Raw genomic sequence first — 19,402 nt, forward strand, 5'->3', positions numbered from 1 at the left:
ATTTATAAAATATAAACGCATGCACATGGTACATGACAGCTGCATAAATGTGAGTTGCTATTGTTGTTGTTACCATTACTCTGGCCATGGCCACCTCTGATGAGTTTTGACCACGGGCAAAGGATCATTTTCTTTCTACCAGTAACTATGGTATGATGAATGCTTCAAGTCTGTTTCTTAGGGCAATTCTCAGCTCATCAGTTACCATCCTGGAATACTCCTGGACAATGGAATATTACTCAGCCATAAAAAGAAATGAAATTGAGTTATTCGTAGTGAGGTGGATGGACCTAGAGTCTGTCATACAGAGTGAAGTAAGTCCGAAAGAGAAAAACAAATACCGTATGCTAACGCATATATATGGAATCTAAAAAAAAAAAAAAAAAAAAAGGTACGGAGGAACCTAGTGGCAGGGCAGGAATAAAGACACAGACATAGAGAATGGACTTGGTGGGGGAGGGGGAAGCTGGGGTGAAGTGAGAGTAGCATCGACACTATATATATATATAGATAGATAGATAGATAGTGGGAAGCAGCCGCGTAGCACAGGGAGATCAGCTCCGTGCTTTGGGAAACCTAGAGGGGTGGGATAGGGAGGGCGGAGGGAGGCTCAAGAGGGAGGGGTTATGGGGATTTATGTATGCGTGTGGCTGATTCACTTTGTTGTACAACAGAAACTAACACAGTACTGTGAAGCGGTTATACTCCAATAAAGATGCATTAAAAAACAAAAACAAAAACAAAACAATCCTGGGCCAAGGAGGAACTGTACTGGGCGCTCTTGGGAGTACCACGGTCCTTGCTCTCAGCTGGGAAGGAGTAGGGAGAAGCTGAGGAGGGATGGAGCGAAGCGGAGACCCAGAGATAGGATGAGAGAGGGGCAGCAAGAAGAGAAAAAGAATTCGCAGCAAAATAGAACTCGTGCCTGACGCGGGCCCTCTTGTCGCTGTCCATTACTTGGACCTGGATCGAATTATTTTCTCTCCAAATTTTATTATTTCCAACACTCACCGTGCGACGCTCGCCGGCGGGGCGGCGGGATCACCCCCTCCCTAACTCCGCTTCGCTCCACATCCCACTCCTGACCCCGCCCGGCAATTGGCCTGCTGGACCCGGGGCCGTCGCGGATTGGAGCTCGCCGGCCGGGTCTGCGGGGTTTAAAGAGGGGGGCGGGGACGCGCTGCCCAGCCGCGCTGCTGTCCTCGCTGCGCGCCCGTCGTGCAGCTGGGCTCGCTGCGTCTCGTGGCTTCCCGCTTCCTCCAGCATCCCGCATCTCGCCGTCGCAGGCCAGCGGCTCGCCAGCGCGGGAGAAGGAGGACCGGGCCAGGCGCCGTCGAGCCCGGGCGCGGGCGCAGCTAGTGAGGGGCGAGGCGCAGGGACTCCAGGGCGGCCACGATGGTGGCCACATGCCTGCAGATAGTGGGTTTCGTCACGAGCTTCGTGGGCTGGATCGGCATCATCGTCACCACGTCCACCAATGACTGGGTGGTGACCTGCGGCTACACTATCCCCACCTGCCGCAAGCTGGACGAGCTGGGCTCCAAGGGGCTGTGGGCCGACTGCGTCCTGGCCACGGGGCTGTACCACTGCAAGCCCCTGGTGGACATTCTCATCCTGCCGGGTAAGGACCCTGCCTTGCAAGTGGCTGTCCTAAATAAACCCTTTCCTTCCGGGCAGACGGGGGAGGGGAGCATTAGGCAGCGTTCACAGAATCATTTGGGGGCTTGAAGACTTTGGGGCATCTTTTGACACCTTCCGTCCTACTTTGTTGAGGAGGAATTAGGTAGCCCTGAACTTAACCTCTCTCAGCTTCAGTTTTCTTATCTGGAATTTGGGATGACAGTGGTGGCCACTGGCCGGGTCACCCTGAGAAGGTAATGAACTGAGACAGAGACACATAGTTGGAACTCCGTACGTGTTAATTACCGTAGCCTCACCTGCCGCGTGCTCCCACTGTGGGTGGATCAGAAGTACTTCATCCCCCGGCCTCCTCCTGCAGGCGCCCTGCTTTCCCTGTTAGAATCCACCCGCAGAGGCTGGAGGAGGAAAGAGAGAAACAAAAGCATTCCAGCTATCCGAACAGGCGCAGGCTGAGTTTCCCAGTCCTTGTGGGACGGCCGAGGTGTCCTGGCCAAGTTAGGGCCCTCCTACCTGCGCGCAGTCGGTTCCCACAGGCCCCGGGGCCTGTCCCACTTCCCCCACCCCTTGCCCCCGCAGTGGAGGGCGTCGGTCCTCGGGCCTGCCGAGACTCCCCTCCCAGTCTTCGCACCCTGGGGTCGGAGAGGGAAGAACGGGCGCCCCTGGGAGGGCCCATTCACTTTGGGAAAAGGCGCACCTCCGCGGGTCGCCCCCTCCCCTACGGCTGTGCCTCAGCGTGGGGAGGGGAGGGAAGAGTTGCCTAGTTTCCACCTTCCCCGACGCCAGCCGGTGCCGAATCTTAACTTGCTGCCCCGTTGAAAAATTCTGGGCAAGTTTCAATTCAGATTTAAACCTCGAGCCAGTTGGATGATTGACAAGGTCTCCGGAGCTCCTTCAGGTTTTCTGCTCGGAATCATGGCTTATCCCGGCCCAGGCCTAAGAACGACTGTCTCGCTAGCCTTTGAGGATGGTGCGCCTTTAAAGGCCTATCCCAGTTTCCTTAACAAGTGGAGTAACTGGGCGGTCTGCCGGAGTAACTGGCCCCGAGGCCGCCGCCAGTCTGGGAGGCTTTGGCTTTGGCCTTCTCCTGGATGAGCCTTTCGCTCCCGAAGACTGCCCCCCTTTAAGCCTCACCTCAAGTGCTTCCTATTTCCAGGTCCTTGTCGGAATCTATCTGCCCTTCCTCCTTGCCACCCTGGTATTTGACCCCTATCCCCGTCAGTGCACGTTTCAACTTTTCTGTTCATTGTTTGTGAGTCAAGTTCTCCTACCACATTTTAAATTCCTCAAAGATACAGCTAGCATCCTACCCTCTTTGCATCTTCCCCTGTACTTGGCACTGCCCCTGACACACAGCAGGTACGCACAGTGCGTGCCAGTCCTGCCCTCCATTTTGGACTTTCAGAATGACAGAGGTCTGGGGAACCCAGGTGTGGACCCACCTTCAGTTAAAGCTGCCATTGGTAGACCTGGGTCAGACTCTGGGATGAAGTGCTCACAATCCGAGTGATTTGGGACAAGTTCCTAACCTCTGTGAACCCCAGTTGTCTTCTTTTAAAAATTAAAATGAAACCAACCGCCTATCTTTCAGAGTTGTTTTGGGGATTAAATGAGATGAGAAGTGTAAGCCTCCTTAGATGTAGTAGAGGCTCCATAAATGGTAGCTATATTTTTTATTAAAAGCCGGGCATGGTATTTTTAAGAATCTGACTTGAAGCATAAAATGACTCTCTGCTTCCTTCCTCCTGAAATTAAGTTTGCTGAGCATTCAGTGACAAGTGGTTTATTTTTAGAGAACATAGACCATCCTACAGATGGAGTACATTTTAGGGAGGGCCTAATCCTTCCTGTGGTCCCCTCCCTCACACAGTAGGTGGGCACAGGGACAGATCTCAGTCTCCATCTTTAGATTCCCAAATGTGGCCTTGGCACCTAGCATGTTCACAGACTGTGCCATGGATTTCAGAATCCGGGTGGCTAGCTGACTCTCCTTTATGCCAGCCCTGGTTCTCTGACCAGTCGCAGGGGCTTAGGACTGAGGTCAGAGGTCTTGCCTCAGACCTCCTGTGGCTCCTTTCTGGGGGTCTTCAAGTCAACAGATACTTGATTGATTGATTGCCCTTAATTCGGAAGAAACTGAGTTGGACGATTGTTGGGAGTGTGTCCTTGTGGAGTCTGAATTCTGGCAAAACAAATCTTGCTAAGAGGCAGTCTTGCAGTTGGGTCTTGGTGCACAGGTAGGCTGGCCACATTTAGTGTGAGGGTCCTGGCACATGAGGCAGAAGCTGGGGCTTGTTTTGGGGTTTGCCATTAACTCTGCTTCCCCCACGTCACTAGCTCTACTTTCCTCTGAGTCAAGAGGGAGAGTTACAACTCCCCCACCCCCTTTTTTTGAAGGAGGGAGAGTGTTTTAGTGAGAAACGATACATTTAATTGTGTCATATTCTCCCAGCATCTTGTCAGATTTATTTCACATAAATATTGCACATATTATAATCTGTTTCTTAATAAAGTAGTTACCTGGCATTTTATTTGACAGTATAAAGTTCAGGTAGCTTTGCTCCACTCTTATTATTCAACTCGTTAATTCCTTCATTCATAATTGTATGTTTACATCATCTATTGTGGGCACTGTGTTAACTCCATGAAGACCAAGGCAGGTGTCTGTCTTCTAGGAATCCCTGGGACTGGAGAGATGCCTTTATGGAAAGTGGACCATTGTGGAAGCATGCCCAGGGCCCAGTCGGGGAGGCAGGAGATGGAGCCTGACCATCTATAGGGGACAGGATTCATGAGCAAGCAGTATCTGGGGAGATATCAAGAGAGGAAGCCTGAGCCTTAGCTTAGTCTAGTTAGGGCCACATACTGTTTATACACAATGTGAATTAAAAGCACATGGTTAAGGGACAAAATCACCTAGTACACCTGGAGATAAAAGTACTGCCTTGACACAGAGTAATATTAGGAATACCAGTAATAATAGCTGACCCTTTTTGGAGTACTTAGCCTGTGCTAGGCACTGTTCTGAGCACTTCATGAATTAACGAATTTAATCTTAGTTGAATTCCATTGGAGAGATGTAGGTACTATTATTATTTTTACTCTATAGGTGAGGAAAGTGTCAAGACACTTGTCCAAGGTCACACAGGTAGAGCATATCAACAGCAGGCTGGGATCAACACAGACCATCACAGAAGAATTCTTCAAAGATTTGAATTTTAATCTGAATTTTTCACAAGGTGATGTAACAGTGTAATTGTACTCTTGGCCTCTTCATCTCGGAAGCTTGGTTGAGTGGTCTAAACCAGGGATCCCCATTCAGTCTCCCCAGCCCCCAACCTTCCTTTTTTTGTCACTGAATCACTTTAAAAGTTGAACATGCAAAGTGATCTTGGACAACATTTAACATATTATAAGTCCTGGAGTGGGACAAGAGGGAGGAAGGCAGATGGTGCTGAATTCCCGTGAGGCAGGATTGAGGATTCAAGGGGACCCGTGGCCTAACCCACCCTGTCTGCACTCTTGTTCCCAGGCTACGTGCAGGCTTGCCGAGCCCTGATGATCGCTGCCTCAGTCCTGGGTCTGCCGGCCATTCTCTTGCTGCTGACGGTTCTCCCCTTCATCCGAATGGGCCAGGAGCCTGGCGTGGCCAAGTACAGGCGGGCCCAGCTGGCTGGCGTCATGCTCATTCTGCTGGGTAAGACAGCTTTCTGTAGAGCACCCCAGCTCCCAGAAACCTGAAGAATCTCGGGTCTTGCTGCTGCTTCATCGAGTTCAAGAGACGTGTGCAAGGAAGGCATGTGAATCCACTGGGGGAAAAGCCCCCCACAATGTGTATCCCTTTATGTTTCTTGGGCGGTTGATGCAGAGGGATAAGTAATGTCTGTGGGAGTCACTGAACATAAAATTAAGTTAAGGGACTTCCTTGGCTGTCCAGTGGTTAGGGCTTTGCGCGTCCATTGCAGGGGGTGCAGGTTCAATCCCTGGTCCAGGAACTGAGATCCCACAGGCCGTTTGGCACCACCAAGGAAAAAAAAAAGTGTAAAAGAAACAAACAAAAAGGATTTTGAGGGTATACCTAAGAGAGAGAACAGAAGGCAGAAGAGAGTTACAGGGCAGCTCTCCACTCAGGCTTCGCGATAGAATCCCTTTTTGGAAACACCTGTGTCCAGGTCCCACTGCAGGTCCATTGAGTCAGAATTTCTGGGCATTAGACCAGGCAAAGCTATTTTTTGAAAGCTTCCCAGGTGACTCATGAGTGCAACCAGGATTGAGAACTTCAGTTAACATGTAAAGAAAGACCAGAGAAAGAGGAGGGCAAGATAAAAGTAAGATGCTGAGGGTAGTAGATCACTAGGTGATGATTCCATCTTTTATTCAGTAGGCATTCACTGAGCATCTGCTGAGTGCCAGGCACTATGGTAGGCACTGGGGATATTGGAGAAAAGAAGGTAGTCTCTGCTTTGAGTGTCCTTGGACATCTTGATGTACTTGGTGTGCTTGCTCACCTAAAAAAGGTACACAGGCTGTGCACACACATAGGAAGGCACCTGATCCAGATTGGAGGAGTTTTCCAGAGCAGAGGACCCTAGCGATGAATTTTGAGAGTTGGATAGAAGGTGGTCAGGTCATGAATTGGAGAGAGGGACAGCTCAGGCCAAGGACATGACATGTGCTTGTTCAGTGTTCCTGATTACACCTGCACACGGGGGTCTTGATTTAACAACCTAGGGAGGGTCCTTCTAGCTCTACACTCTGACATGCATTTTAAGAACAGCAGCTCTTGTCGCCAAGTGCCCTGAGACATTGTGAGGAGACATTGGTGTGGATATGAGTTAGATATAAATCATGTTCTCCTGGGACAGGAAATTCCCATCCCCAAACTGGTATCAGACCATGTGTTTGAGGGGGAAAGGTAAGGAGCCAGGGTTCTGTGTGGATCAGTACCACTTAGTGATGGTCACCCACAGTGACACCGGTGAGGTGAGGAGACATGAGACATAGGGGTAAGGTTTCCCTTGATTGCAAAGGGATGGAGGTTTTTAGAGGCTTGTGAAGCCACGGAGAATTCAGAGGAGGGGCTTGCGTGTGTGTGTGTGTGTGTGTGTGTGTGTGTTAATAGGAGTGAAAAGACCAGAAAACCTCTGTAATTTCCAGAGAAGAATTTGGGCATGGACATTTTGGTTCCCGCCACAAAGAATTTGTGTGGGAGTGCCACACGGAACACACAATCAGCATCACATGCTTCATCCAACTCACAGGGTCCTTCCTTGTAGTGCTTTTCGATGCCCAGATCTTTGCATCTGAACTCCCTTTCCAGTAGGTAGACAAAAGCTCTACAAGTAAACTGGTTTGCAGAATCCAGGTGAAACCCTTTTCATCCTAGATATTTGCAGTTGTTTGTAACTTTCCTCACATTCTTACAGAAGCCTCAGAAGGATTTCTCTTTAGCTCTGAGGATCCCAAAACCAAAGGATGGGTCCGTTGTGTTGAGTGTTCATCTTTAGAAATCCTAGCCTTCCATATGAGAGTCACGGAATATCCACAAGTAAGAGAATACATGAGAAAACCCCAAACCCAAACCCTGTAGGAAATAAAGATATAAAAGCAAAGTCATAGAGACAAATTGGTATTTTAAAAACCCCTGAAAACAACTTAATTGTCCAGTTGAATATAATGATTATTAAAAAATAACAACCCGTTGTTTGAAACTTCCTAGATGAATTAAATACTGTTTTTCTTCATCTTTTTCAAGTGGGTTGGTGGATGCAGACAGAATCATAGAGAGGAGAGTGAGAGGGATGGGCAGGTATGGGTGTGAGCTTCTCAGTCCTTGTTTGCTTCCCAGAGGGAGACGATGGAGGGGGCATTGAGTGATCTGACACCCCTTCCCCCAGGGAGGCTGCCCCTTTCTGGCCACTCGCTGTAAGGATGGGATGAGGGCACTGCTCCTTGCCCTCTTGTAGCCTTGCATCTCCAGTGGTACTTGCGTCCTCTTTGATGGCTCCTGCCTGGATTTGTTTCTCAGTGGGTCGCAGCTTGCCTTTGGGTTGGATGTTGTTTAGACTGGAACAAGCTCGCTTGCTTGCTCGATCTGGAAATGTAAAGCTCATTGTCTCAAGTGTGGCATCTGCTGGCCTCCCCTAGGTGTTCTCGGCAGGGAGCCCGAGTGCCTTGTTTCCTCTGCTGGGCAGTGGATGGGAGGAACAAGAGAGAGTGAAGCCTCCCTTTGTGTGGCTCAGGATGGGCTTCTGTCCTAGGGGTCACCAGAGGTGCTCCAGTTGAGGTGTGGTCCCCTTCCAACGGGGGCCAGGCACACTGGGGTGTGGGAGCCTGGGAACCGGAAATGGTGTCAAAGCTAATCTTGGGATGAAAACTGTAAGCACTTTTAATTAAAATCAATTCTTCCTGACTCTGAAAACCTTTCATTATTTTTCAGAAAGCTTAAAAAAAATTATGTCTGTGGTACAACAGCTTATCTTCTCAGGAGTCTGAGTTCAGTGTTGTGAGGATTTGGTTCCTGCTGTGGGGGAAGGAATGGGCGCCTGATGCTGCCGACTTCTTAAGCCAGATGAGTAGTTCAAAGAGCAGCAGGTGCCTCAGATCCAGGACGGAGCAGAGGCAAATCTAATTCTAACCTATGGCTTTTCTAGAGCCCCTGCTGAGGCAAGAGGTATCTATGCCCTGAGATGCTTCATCTTATTATGTGGAGTCAGACCAACTGTACTAAATCTTGGACCTACCGCTTTCCAGCTGTGTGAATGGGGCCAGTTACTTAATGTCTCTGAGGCTTTATATAAAATGGGGACTGCCTGCTTCTGAGGTTGGTAAGAATAGTGAAATGATGTATGCAAGTTATTCAGCATGCATGGTGTCTGGCGCCTAGTAGGTGCTCAACAACTGGTTGCTATTTTATAGATGTTGTTGTTTAGAGGAAATAGAGAGCTAACCTAGAAGGCAACTGGGTATTCCTTCCATCACATCTGATTTCTGCAGGGTCATCTCCACACGTGCAACTGGTAAGGAGAGATGACGAACTGTTCCTGGAAACACCAGGTCACATCCTGGTCTAATGGAAATATTTTCTTTGCTTACTTTGTAAAAACCAGAGTGTAGGGATCAATAGTTTGAGTTTTTGACTTATTCCATTATGAAAAGTCATGATAAGCTACCCAACTGAAAATGCTCAAGCTTAGTTCTGATTCAGTCTAATTCTCATCTCACTATAGGTTACAAAGTACTTGATTTGGGTGTTTCTTGGGGAGATGGGGTAGGGAATGGAAGGAAAGGAAATGTATTTTCCTTCCTAAGTGGAATCCTTCGTCTTCTCTCCTCCTTTTAAAAAGTATGGCCTCAGGAATCCTATTTGTATTGGAAAAAAGTTTTCAACTTGGAACTTATAGGCTAATAATGAAAGTGCCGTAAAATAAAGGGTATATGCAAATGTGGGAAAAATTGAGCTTGTCACACACAGAGAATCGGATGTCCTAGGGGGATTGGGAATCCTTGGGTGTGAAATAAACAGTGATGCCCTTAATACCGGAGTATTGAGATAATAGAAAAAGTCTTCTTTCAAACTCATTAACTTTACACAAAGTTCCTAATCTAAATCAAATTTCATGTGGGTAGAAGAAAGGATGTAGCATCTTAGTATGGTTGTGGCTTAAAATGACCTTATTAGTAAAATTGGAGGAATTAACTGCTTTATGAGGTCTTTTCTGTCTCTAACTTCAGTGTTTTTTAAAAAATTAACAAATAACCACGAAGTTGGCTTTTAAAAAAGGCTGTAGGAAAAAAAGAGATAACGATGTGTGGAATAGAAATAAAGAGAAAAAAGTGCTGAAAGCAGGCCAGGAAAATAATGTACTCAAATGTTCCATTGACTTGATGATTGTTGTAAATATTAGATCTTCATAAAAGTCATTGCATAGAGGCCTGTGTCCTTTGGCAGCTGTTTTCTTAAGTCAAAATTTAGACAGTGACAAATGAAAAAAGGAAAGACAAAAAATTTTCTGGTTTCAAATTATAAGGAAACAACAAATACATATGACTCCAACCAACAGCTGGTTAGAAATCTGATTACTTGTTGTCTTGAGTTAACTGGCTTCTTTGTGAAAAGCTAAAGTGAATTGCTAGTTAGATCGTATGACATAATAGCATCAGTTGCGGAAGATGGCGTTCGGTGCACTGTAAAATGTTAAGTGGAAGGGGATTTTAAAAAAAGGTGGTGTGGAAAATTTGAAACATGCACAAAAGTAGAGGCTAGTGTAATGAACCCCTGTGAACCCAAACTCATTCCCAATAATGATCAACTCACATTCAATCTGCTTCGTCTCTGTATGTCTACTTTTCTCCCAGTCCCCAGATTTTCTGTTTGTTTGTTTGTTTGTTTGTTTGTTTGTTTGCGGTACGCGGGCCTCTCACTGCTGTGGCCTCTCCCGTTGCGGAGCACAGGCTCCGGACGCGCAGGCTCAGTGGCCATGGCTCACGGGCCCAGCCGCTCCGCGGCATGTGGGATCTTCCCGGACCGGGGCACAAACCCGTGTCCCCTGCATCGGCAGGCGGACTCTCAACCACTGCGCCACCAGGGAAGCCCTCCCCAGATTTTTTTGAAGCAAATCTCAGATATCAGATCAAGGAAGATTTTTTCCAGTATTACTAATGTAAGTCAGAGTAATTTAAGTTATTTTAATGAAAATATTGCTTTTTGCTGGAAATTATGCCTTTAAAATTTCTTTCAATGCTTAATACTGAAAGTGACAAAGCCTGAAAACAGAGGTGTTCATTGGAGGAAGGAAGAAATGTCAGGGTCTGCTGCTCTTCTGTCTTTCTGGGCTTCTTTGTCTGTCTGTCCGTCTCTCTCTCTCTCTAAGTTGTTACCTCCAAAGCCAAACACACCTGTACCAATTTTATTCAACTTCATCACATTTATTTAACTCCATGTATCATGTATCACCCTGTGTCATCTAATCCCTAAATAGATGAAAAGCTACACTTACATTTCATTCCTCTTAAACTGCCTTCCCAAATATTTTCTGTGTTTGGCTACATCAAGATCATTGCTAACTTTTAATAAGGGTATTTCCTATCAACTAAAGAACTGACTGTATTAAACTATTTGAAATTTATCAAAAAGGGCAAACAATTTTATTCTATGAAGAGCAAGGAATTCTGCTTGTGAGAGGACCAAGTCCAGATGAATCTATATCTACACAGTGAAGCTTTCTTCTCCCCTTCTCCTTCTTTTGTTTTTTTTCAGATGAAGATATTCCTAATTTTCACTTTCTAGTCCCCCACAAGTGGCAGAATTTTTTTCCTCTTGTGCAGGTAACTGTTGCATCTTCTGAAGGTAGAAGAGGAGAAACAAATTGAAAAATCTAAGTGTTAAAATTGCCCCTGTCCTATTTTTAGAGACTTAATTTAAAAATAAATTCTGATGACATAAAAAGAAATGAAAATTCCCTTTATCTTCCTTCAGTGTTCTTTACCTTATGGGTAACTGTGACTTTTTAAGAAAAACATTTTCTTTATTTTCCCCAAATATGGAGAGAATCATTACAAACTCTTCGTATGTGTGTGTGTCTCTGCAAATAGCAATAATTCTAGCAGGCCTCCTATGTCTTTAAGAAAGCCAAAAATTACTGCCAGTTCTATTAATGTGTCACATCTTTTAGTTGAGTATGATATGACTTGCATTTTTAACTTTACTGATTAAAACTAGTAAATCAGTAAATCCCCTTTCCCTTCAAACCATGCTGAAATTGAGTAAACTCCTTTTTTAGTTTTTAAACATTCTTCATTGTGAGTTCAGTTGAAGGTCACAGTGAACCTCTCATTCCCTTTATGTTGTGTGGCAGTCTGTCATCTTCTAGTGGTTTTTGATGTGGTCCATCTTTGAGAGCCACAGGAATTCCACCCAGAGTTCAATTATCTACTAGGAAATAAAGAGCCTGCTGGTGCTCATTTGCCTTGTTTTGCATGGGTTGTAAAAGAAGGAAATCTTTAATGAGGTAAATCATGAGCTTGTAGCTTTGAGTGTGTTAAAGTCACATTAAAGTTTTATAATTTTGGAAGTCAGTTTTGGTGTGGATGAGGTGGAGAATAGACTAGAAATGAATCTACCTCTCATCTCTCCATCTGTCTGTCCATCCATCCACCCATTCACTCACCCAGTCCTATAAGTTCATTATTTAAATGTTCAGACATTTTTATGATTTTTCCTTTTCTAGTGAATTATATAGGAATAAAATCTAACAAAATCTCTAAAACATTCAAAATCAAGACTGATAATTACTTTTGAATAGCGAGCCTGATTCTTTCCCTACGTGAAGATAACCTAGCTTTATTACTTTGCTTAGGAAAAGGGAAAGAGTTCAGTGAAATTAGAGGCAACTTTTAAATCTTATTCTATAAAATCTAAACCAACCTGCAAGTTAAGTGAGGTTTAAATGAAATGTGGAGAATGCTTTTGTTTGTGTGTGTGTGAGTGTGTGTGTGGTATATATAAATACAAAGTAATTGAAAAACATAAAACTTAATTTGAACCATAACTTGTTTTGAATCCAGTTAATAGTTTATAGGAAAGATCAATTGGATTGAACCAGATCAACTGGGAATCAAATCTTTTTTTTTTTCCCCTATGGAATTCGGCTTTTCCCTCCCCACCTTTCCCTCTAATCAAGCTTGGGTGTTTGGAAGCCCTTGCTAGGTTGCTGTTTTTTCCTGTATCAGAACGAATGCCCCTTTTTGGCATCTAGGGGTGTGTAGCTGGATTGTGTCTTGATATGAAGAATCTAGAGCAATTCTTTCTGGCTCAAACACTCTAGAAAAAGCTTGTGCCCCTTTCATGATAGAGAAAAGGCTTTTCTCTGTGCCTCACTGAGAGTATAACTATGACAATAGCCAAGCAGTTCTCCAAGAGTGCCAGATTTGGAATCTGTGGCCAGAGGAAGAGAAAGAAAAAAATTGTACCTTAAGTATTCAAAGCCCTGCGTTGGAAAGGGAAGGTTCCATCAACCAGATCAACTGGTGTTCTTGAGAATACTCTATTCACAGAAGGAAAATACATCTTCTTATGGTATCGCATATAAAAACATTACAGAAGCTGGCATGATGGTGCTTTACTCTTTAAGTGAAGCTATTAACATATGGATAGATTTTAGCTTCTTAGATAATCTATCAGTATATAAACTGCTTAAATATATGAATAGTTCACAGTTAATGGAATGAATTTAAACTGTTAGAAAGCCAGTTGGAGCAATTCAAAGCCCCCAAATTCACTTTCTTACTTCTGACTTCCAACTGGGATCTATACTTTTTTAGGACAGGAATCACATCTATTTATATATATCTATACACACCTTGTGGGGATGGGCTTAGTGTGTTGTCAACAAAACCCTATGTTACAAGCTACACAAGTGCAATGAGATAGTCTAAAAGGTCTTTCAAAATGGGTAAGACTTAAATCTTTTCTTCAGTTTAGAACTAATGTACAGGGCTGTTAGATTTGAGTGCTATGTTAAAGAAAAATTACATTTTTTTCTCTGTGGGCATAGAAGTAAGTTAGAAAATTACTCTGTATGAGCAGAAAAAAGCTTTCTGAGTTGAAAGTGACAAGGGTACCCCTTGTAGCAAACAGTGCAGTGCCCTGCAGTGAATTTATCAAAGGCTTTTTGACTAACAATTAGAAACCTTATTATTATTATTACTTTTTGGTCTGTCAACTTTAATGTGCCATCCCAACCTACATCTTTAACTAAAATTTCTGTCCTGCTGTAGTTGTGAGAGATCAGATGATACCAAAAGAAGAATGGAGTTACTTTGTCTAGAGCGTTGTCGTGTAGTATATTAGCCACTAGCTACATGTGTTCATTTAAATTTAAATTAATTAAAATTCAAAATTTGGTTTTCAGTCTCACTAGCCTCATAAATGTTCAATAGCCCATGTAGCTTGTAGCTACCCTATTTGACAGTGCTAGTGTAGAGATTTAAAATGTTTTGTCAAGTCTTTATAGGCTCCTGCCTGCCCTGTTTTTTTTTTTTTTTTTTTGCAGTACGCGGGCCTCTCACTGTTGTGGCCTCTCCCGTTGCGGAGCACAGGCTCCAGACACACAGGCTCAGCGGCCATGGCTCACGGGCCCAGCCGCTCCGTGGCATGTGGGATCTTCCCGGACCGGGCACGAACCTGTGTCCCCTGCATTGGCAGGCGGACTCTCAACCACTGCGCCACCAGGGAAGCCCATGCCTGCCCTGTTTTGTTACTTTGCTTGGGAGGAGGTGAAGAACTAAATGATGTAGAGGCTATTTCTTATGGTGATGACATTTGTTGTGATGGGTCACAACCCTTGAATGGGTAACTTCTTTTACTCTGAGAACTGTTCATGTGTGTATGGAGATTTTGTGACTGTGAAGCAGCACAATACAAACTCAGACTCTTCGCCGATACTCCACTGAGGTCTGGCAGTATTCACCACAGCAAGAGAATTTTCATAGCTTCTTCCGGTCTTTGTACTATGAATTGACCAAACTGAAAGAATAGAGTGGAAATTGGAGTGGACACTGTCTTGTTTCTCATTTTCGAATAGCTCAGGTCATCCAGTCGTTCAACTGGTATACATTGAGCACATACTCTGTGCTTTGTACTGAGCTAAACTCTGACTTTACAAACATAAGACATGGGCCCTGCCTTCAAGGAACTCAGAACTTGGAATGGGAAGTAGACATGTAAAGAGAGAATTATAATGCAATTAGGTAGGTGTAAGAGTAGAATTATAATTATAGGTATATAAAGTCAAGATATATAAATAAATACAAATACATATTTTTTGGACTTAAATGATGTATTTCTAGGTTTTTACATCAGAGTTCTTTTGTCTCCATCACCTGTTGAAAAAATAAGGACCTAGCAGTTTGGTACAAGCTTTTGATCAGCTTATTCCATAGATTCAAACCTTTAGGTTCAGATTGCCCCTGCGGGAGCAGAACTGAATGTATTGAGTTTGGGGAGTTGGTTGGAAGCCAGAGGGGTGCGTATGTGGGGTGAAGGGGAGCCTGCCCGCTGCTGGTGTGTGATGGGGATGCCCAGTCACAGCCCTCTCCATGTCTCCCCAGCTCTCTGTGCCATGGTCGCCACCATCTGGTTTCCTGTGTGCGCCCACCGTGAGACCACCATCGTGAGCTTTGGCTACTCCCTGTACGCGGGCTGGATCGGTGCTATGCTGTGCCTTGTGGGTGGCTGTGTCATCATCTGCTGCGCCGGAGATGCCCAGTCGTTTGGTGAAAACCGTTTCTACTACTCTTCGGGCTCCAGTTCCCCCACTCATGCCAAGAGCGCCCATGTATAAGAGAGCTACCAGCCTACCCATGGAGGTGCTATAGATGCTGGGCCCATGGCCCTAGGTTTGCTTGCCACAGTGAGGGGGTGGGAAGCCCACTCCTCTGCCAGGCTCCAAAGCCAAAGGTCTAGAAAAGCATCCTGTCTGGCATTTTGTAGTCTTAACACCCCCTCTCCTTTTGTTGCCTTAAGAGAAATCTTTAGCTCAGATGCCACACATTTTTTCCATGGTTTTGCCCACTATTAGCTGTTTTCTGGGGGCATTCCTTTGTCATATATATATATATATATATATATATGTGTATATATATATATATATATATATATACATATATATGGAAAAAAATATCCCTCTCTCTTTAACTTTTAAATATCTTGCAAACATTGCTGAGTTGGGTGTGGGGAGAGAAATAAAAGACACTTTCAAAGTGTTACAGATGACAATGGGAGCCTCATAAACATGCCTCTCTGTTCCCTCCCTCCTCTGTCAGCTCCAAGGTCACTTAGTTATAACCAATAGCAAAAGATAGAATTGGGAACATGGGGTGGGGAAGGGAGGGGAATTGTGGAACTTTCCCTCCATGGGAAAGTTTCCCTTTTGTAAGTTGAGGGCAAGGGGTGGAGATATTTTTTAGTTTGTGATTTTACATTTATCTGTACATACTTTTTCAAGATTGCTCATTTTTATAACCATGGTTTTCCTGAAATTCTCAATTCATCAGTATGAAGGAAGTGAACCAAATAGACTTTAATGATACCATAAATAACAGTACAAGTGAGTATAACTCTAACTGACATTCCACAAAACGTTTTTGATTTCCAGGTTTGTATGATGTAGTTTTGAATCCTACACTTGCATGTGCTTCAATTTAACACATTTTAGAAGCTTTTCCCCATTTCTCTCTATTTTCATTCTGTTAGCTGCCTTGAAGCGATATTGTTTAACATAAATTGTACTGTTGAATTTGGCTTTCTGGGTGCAAACACTGATGGTGTATCAGTATCTGAGACCCCAAACTCTCCAAACATTGATGGTGCATTTTGTTCTTTAAATGAAATCTGTGCAATAAAATAACGGACTGTCTGCAAAACTGGCCTTTATTATTCTGTTGTATCCAGAGGTATTCATTCATCAATTGAAAATTTTTTCATTAATCTCTACTAGTAATTTATAGGGAACCTGGTCAGGGATTCAAAAACAAGTCATTCTGCACTGCCATGAATAATTGAAAAGTTATATTTTATTCGCTGTATTGTGGTGGTAATGTGTGGTAGTAAAAATGTAACCTAGATGCTCTCTAGGTCTCTTAAGTGGGGATGTTATGGCTTCTTTAAGTCATATATAAATAGGCAGCCATCAATATCAAGTGCCAAGTATCACACAGTTAAACTCCTTTATCTATGTTGAGTGCTTAGTAAAGGAATTGGCTAGGTATAAAGGGAACTATAAAACAATCCCATTTTATTGGACCTTTAGGTCATAATATCTAAATGTATTTCGTTCAAACATATGTATGTATATGTTTGGTAATTTTGAACAAAGACAAATACATTGAATTGATTTATGTGTGTTTTCTATACCAGAAACTTTGTCAAGTTACAAGTCTGCTCTAAAAAAACAGATTACAGTCTATTTTGGCCGTATTTTTCCAAAAATACTAATTTCAATAGCTGATAGTATAATGATTGGCAAACATTTCCTCTTTGGAAATATCCACTTGGGCTAGTCATTTTTGTAGAGATCTGTGTACATCAGGAGATTATAACCTGGTGGAAACTATTTCTAAATTACCTATGGAGAAAAGATAATCTTCTTGTTGACCAAAATATTTGCTTAGTTATGATACAGTCTTGTAAGGGCACAAGTGGTGTGATTGATTATATTGGAGGACTCTCCCTACCTCATGAAAACTTGTCAGGGAGTAATGATTGGGAACATGGATAGAGCAGGAGGCTCTCAGGGGGCGTGGACAAGGAAGGCCCTAGGTCCCCACAACCGTCCCCCTCGTCACAACCACCGGCTTGAATCAGAAGTGTCCTCCTACGGATGCATGCACTCACTGACCCACCCACCTCCCTGAGACTGCTGCTTGCTTTCTCTCATGAGGGGGTATGCTTTAGGAGCCCCACTTTTCCCTACAGCAGGAGAAGAGATACCCCAGTCTCTCCAAGGTGATCGTTGCCCACCTAGTTAGGGAATCCCATATTGTAGGTCATAACTCCAGTGTTGGGTCTTATTATCAGTGTGAGGGTAGGAGGGAGGGGTATAGCTGTTCCTCCAGAACAACACTGTCCAGTAGAAATGTAATATGAGCCACGTGTATAATTTAAAATTTTCTAGGGGCCACATTAAAAAGCTAAAAGTAAACAAGCAAAATTAATTTTAATATATTCTATTTTAATACAATGCATCAAAATATTATCATTTCATTATGTAATCCATTATTATTATTATTATTATTATTATTATTATTATTATTATTTTTGGCTGTGCCACACGGCTAGTGGGATCTTAGTTCCCTGACAAGGGATTGAACCCGGGCCCTTGGCAGTGTGAGAGAATGGAGTCCTAACTACTGGACCGCCAGGGAATTCCCCGTAATCAATTATTAATGGGATATTTTATGCTCTTCTTTTTGTATTAAGTCTTTGGATTCCAGTGTGGCTTTTACACTTACAGCACCTCTCCATTTGTCCTGGCCACACTGCAAGTGCTCAGTGGCCATGGCCACATATGGCTAATGGCTATTGGATTGGACAGCACAGCTATAGAACAGCAGGTTCTCCCTTAGCAACAGAAGGGGATTCAGTCTTGATGATTTTAGCTGCCTTCATTAGAGCTCCGTTAGAATCTGGCACGTATCGTAATTGTCACTCAGGGGAAGACAATGACCCCTGGTCACAGGTAAAATGGCAGACCCAAAGAGCTCTACCTGAATAACAGGGAAAAGGGAAGTCCTGCTCTTGAGACCTGTTTGTGCCAGGAACTTCACACACTCAATCCTTCCCTGTTGTATAGATGAGGAGAAGAACATGTAGAGAGTTCAGGTTATTTGTCAAGGTCAGATTGCCCCTGTAGAGAACTAAAATTGGATTCAAGTCTAGCTCTAAAGCCCTTATTCTCCAAGATAAGGATCACTACAGGAAGTCAGGTAAATTGCAGATTCACCTTGGACACCGACTCAATAGATATGGGTTGTTTCCCAAGAAGGTGCATTTTTATTGTGCATCCCCAGTGATTCTGAAGAGGTGGTTCCCACGCCGCACTTTGATAAACAGTGAAGGGAAGGACCTCTTCCTCATGCCTTTTTTGTAGTGCAGCTAATCCCTTCCTTCATCCCTCTTAGATGGTCCTCGGTGGCAAGATTACTCTAACAGTTATATGCAGCTTCCCTCCAACTCTTTGGCCTATTCTGAAGGGACCACATGCAGGGGACCTTTGGTTTGAAATGAACCAGTTCTGCTCAAGCTTTCCAAGAATTTGATAGAAACCACGTTAGAGAAAGAATGTTTCAAGGAAATCTCTGAATCTACAGATGCTAGTTACAATGACAGAAAAAAAAAAGAAAAGAGAGAGAGAGAAGATTGTCTACTTTAAGAATACAAGTTACATATTTGTGCTGAACTGGTGGTTAGGGATAACAATAGAACAAGGTTTGGTTGTATCTTGCCCTGTAGTTTTGTTTTTTTTTAAATTTCAAATCTGCGTTTCAGTGTTTCTCTATACAATGTACACAATGTGAACTGCAACATCTTAAATGTTTGGCAGGACATTCATGCTCATGACCTCACATGCTGGGAGGACAGGGAGGCCACTGTAGGGCTGGCTTTGGGCAAAGGCAGCATCAGTGCTGCCATTGAGATGTCCCCACAAAAGAGTGTGTGACAGCCAGATGTGCAGCTTAAAGGAGACTAAACCAGAATTGTGGGTGGAACATTGGCACATGCTGCTTATGGCTTGAATAGCAGCTCTTGAGGAATCTATATTTCTTTACCTCACGCAGAATCTCAGAGCTCAGGCTTTGTGGCCCTGGGGCTGGGGGAGGGAGTGGAGATGGAAGGGCTTGTCACTGCTCCATGCCGCATTGTTGAAATGAAAAACATGGAAACTGTAAGCCATTTCTAGAGGATTGTAGAAGGTAAGAATTGCTTATGCTTTATAGCAAAATTACCTTCCAAATGGCAAAGAGCACCTAGTTGTCACAGTCTGGGGCTTTCTTTAATTAAAATGTTATGTCAAGTTACATTCAACTTTGCTTTTCAAACTGTGATGTTCATACCTATCACCTAGGGGTCTGGTTAAAATGCAGCTTCTGATTCAGCAGGTCTGGGGTGGGGCCTGGGACTCTGCATATCTAACCAGCTCTCAGGGGATGCTGATGCTTTTGGTCTAGACTCATACCTGGAGTTGTATACACTCATTAAAGAAAA

General features: G+C 44.0%; 1 protein-coding gene across 1 annotated transcript; it reads left to right on the forward strand.

The window, feature by feature from the left end:
• The first annotated feature begins 1,229 nt into the window (after positions 1-1,229).
• CLDN11 (claudin 11) lies at positions 1,230-16,044 on the forward strand. Its single transcript, XM_081235312.1, has 3 exons — positions 1,230-1,621; positions 5,171-5,335; positions 14,749-16,044. Exons 1-3 carry the CDS (start codon positions 1,396-1,398, stop codon positions 14,979-14,981), a joined length of 624 nt encoding a protein of 207 aa, XP_081091438.1. The 5' UTR covers positions 1,230-1,395; the 3' UTR covers positions 14,982-16,044.
• Positions 16,045-19,402: the final 3,358 nt, after the last annotated feature.

Source organism: Mesoplodon bidens, assembly GCF_964165515.1.
Source record: "Mesoplodon bidens genome assembly, chromosome: 5".
In the NCBI taxonomy this organism is placed as follows: Eukaryota; Metazoa; Chordata; class Mammalia; order Artiodactyla; family Ziphiidae; genus Mesoplodon; species Mesoplodon bidens.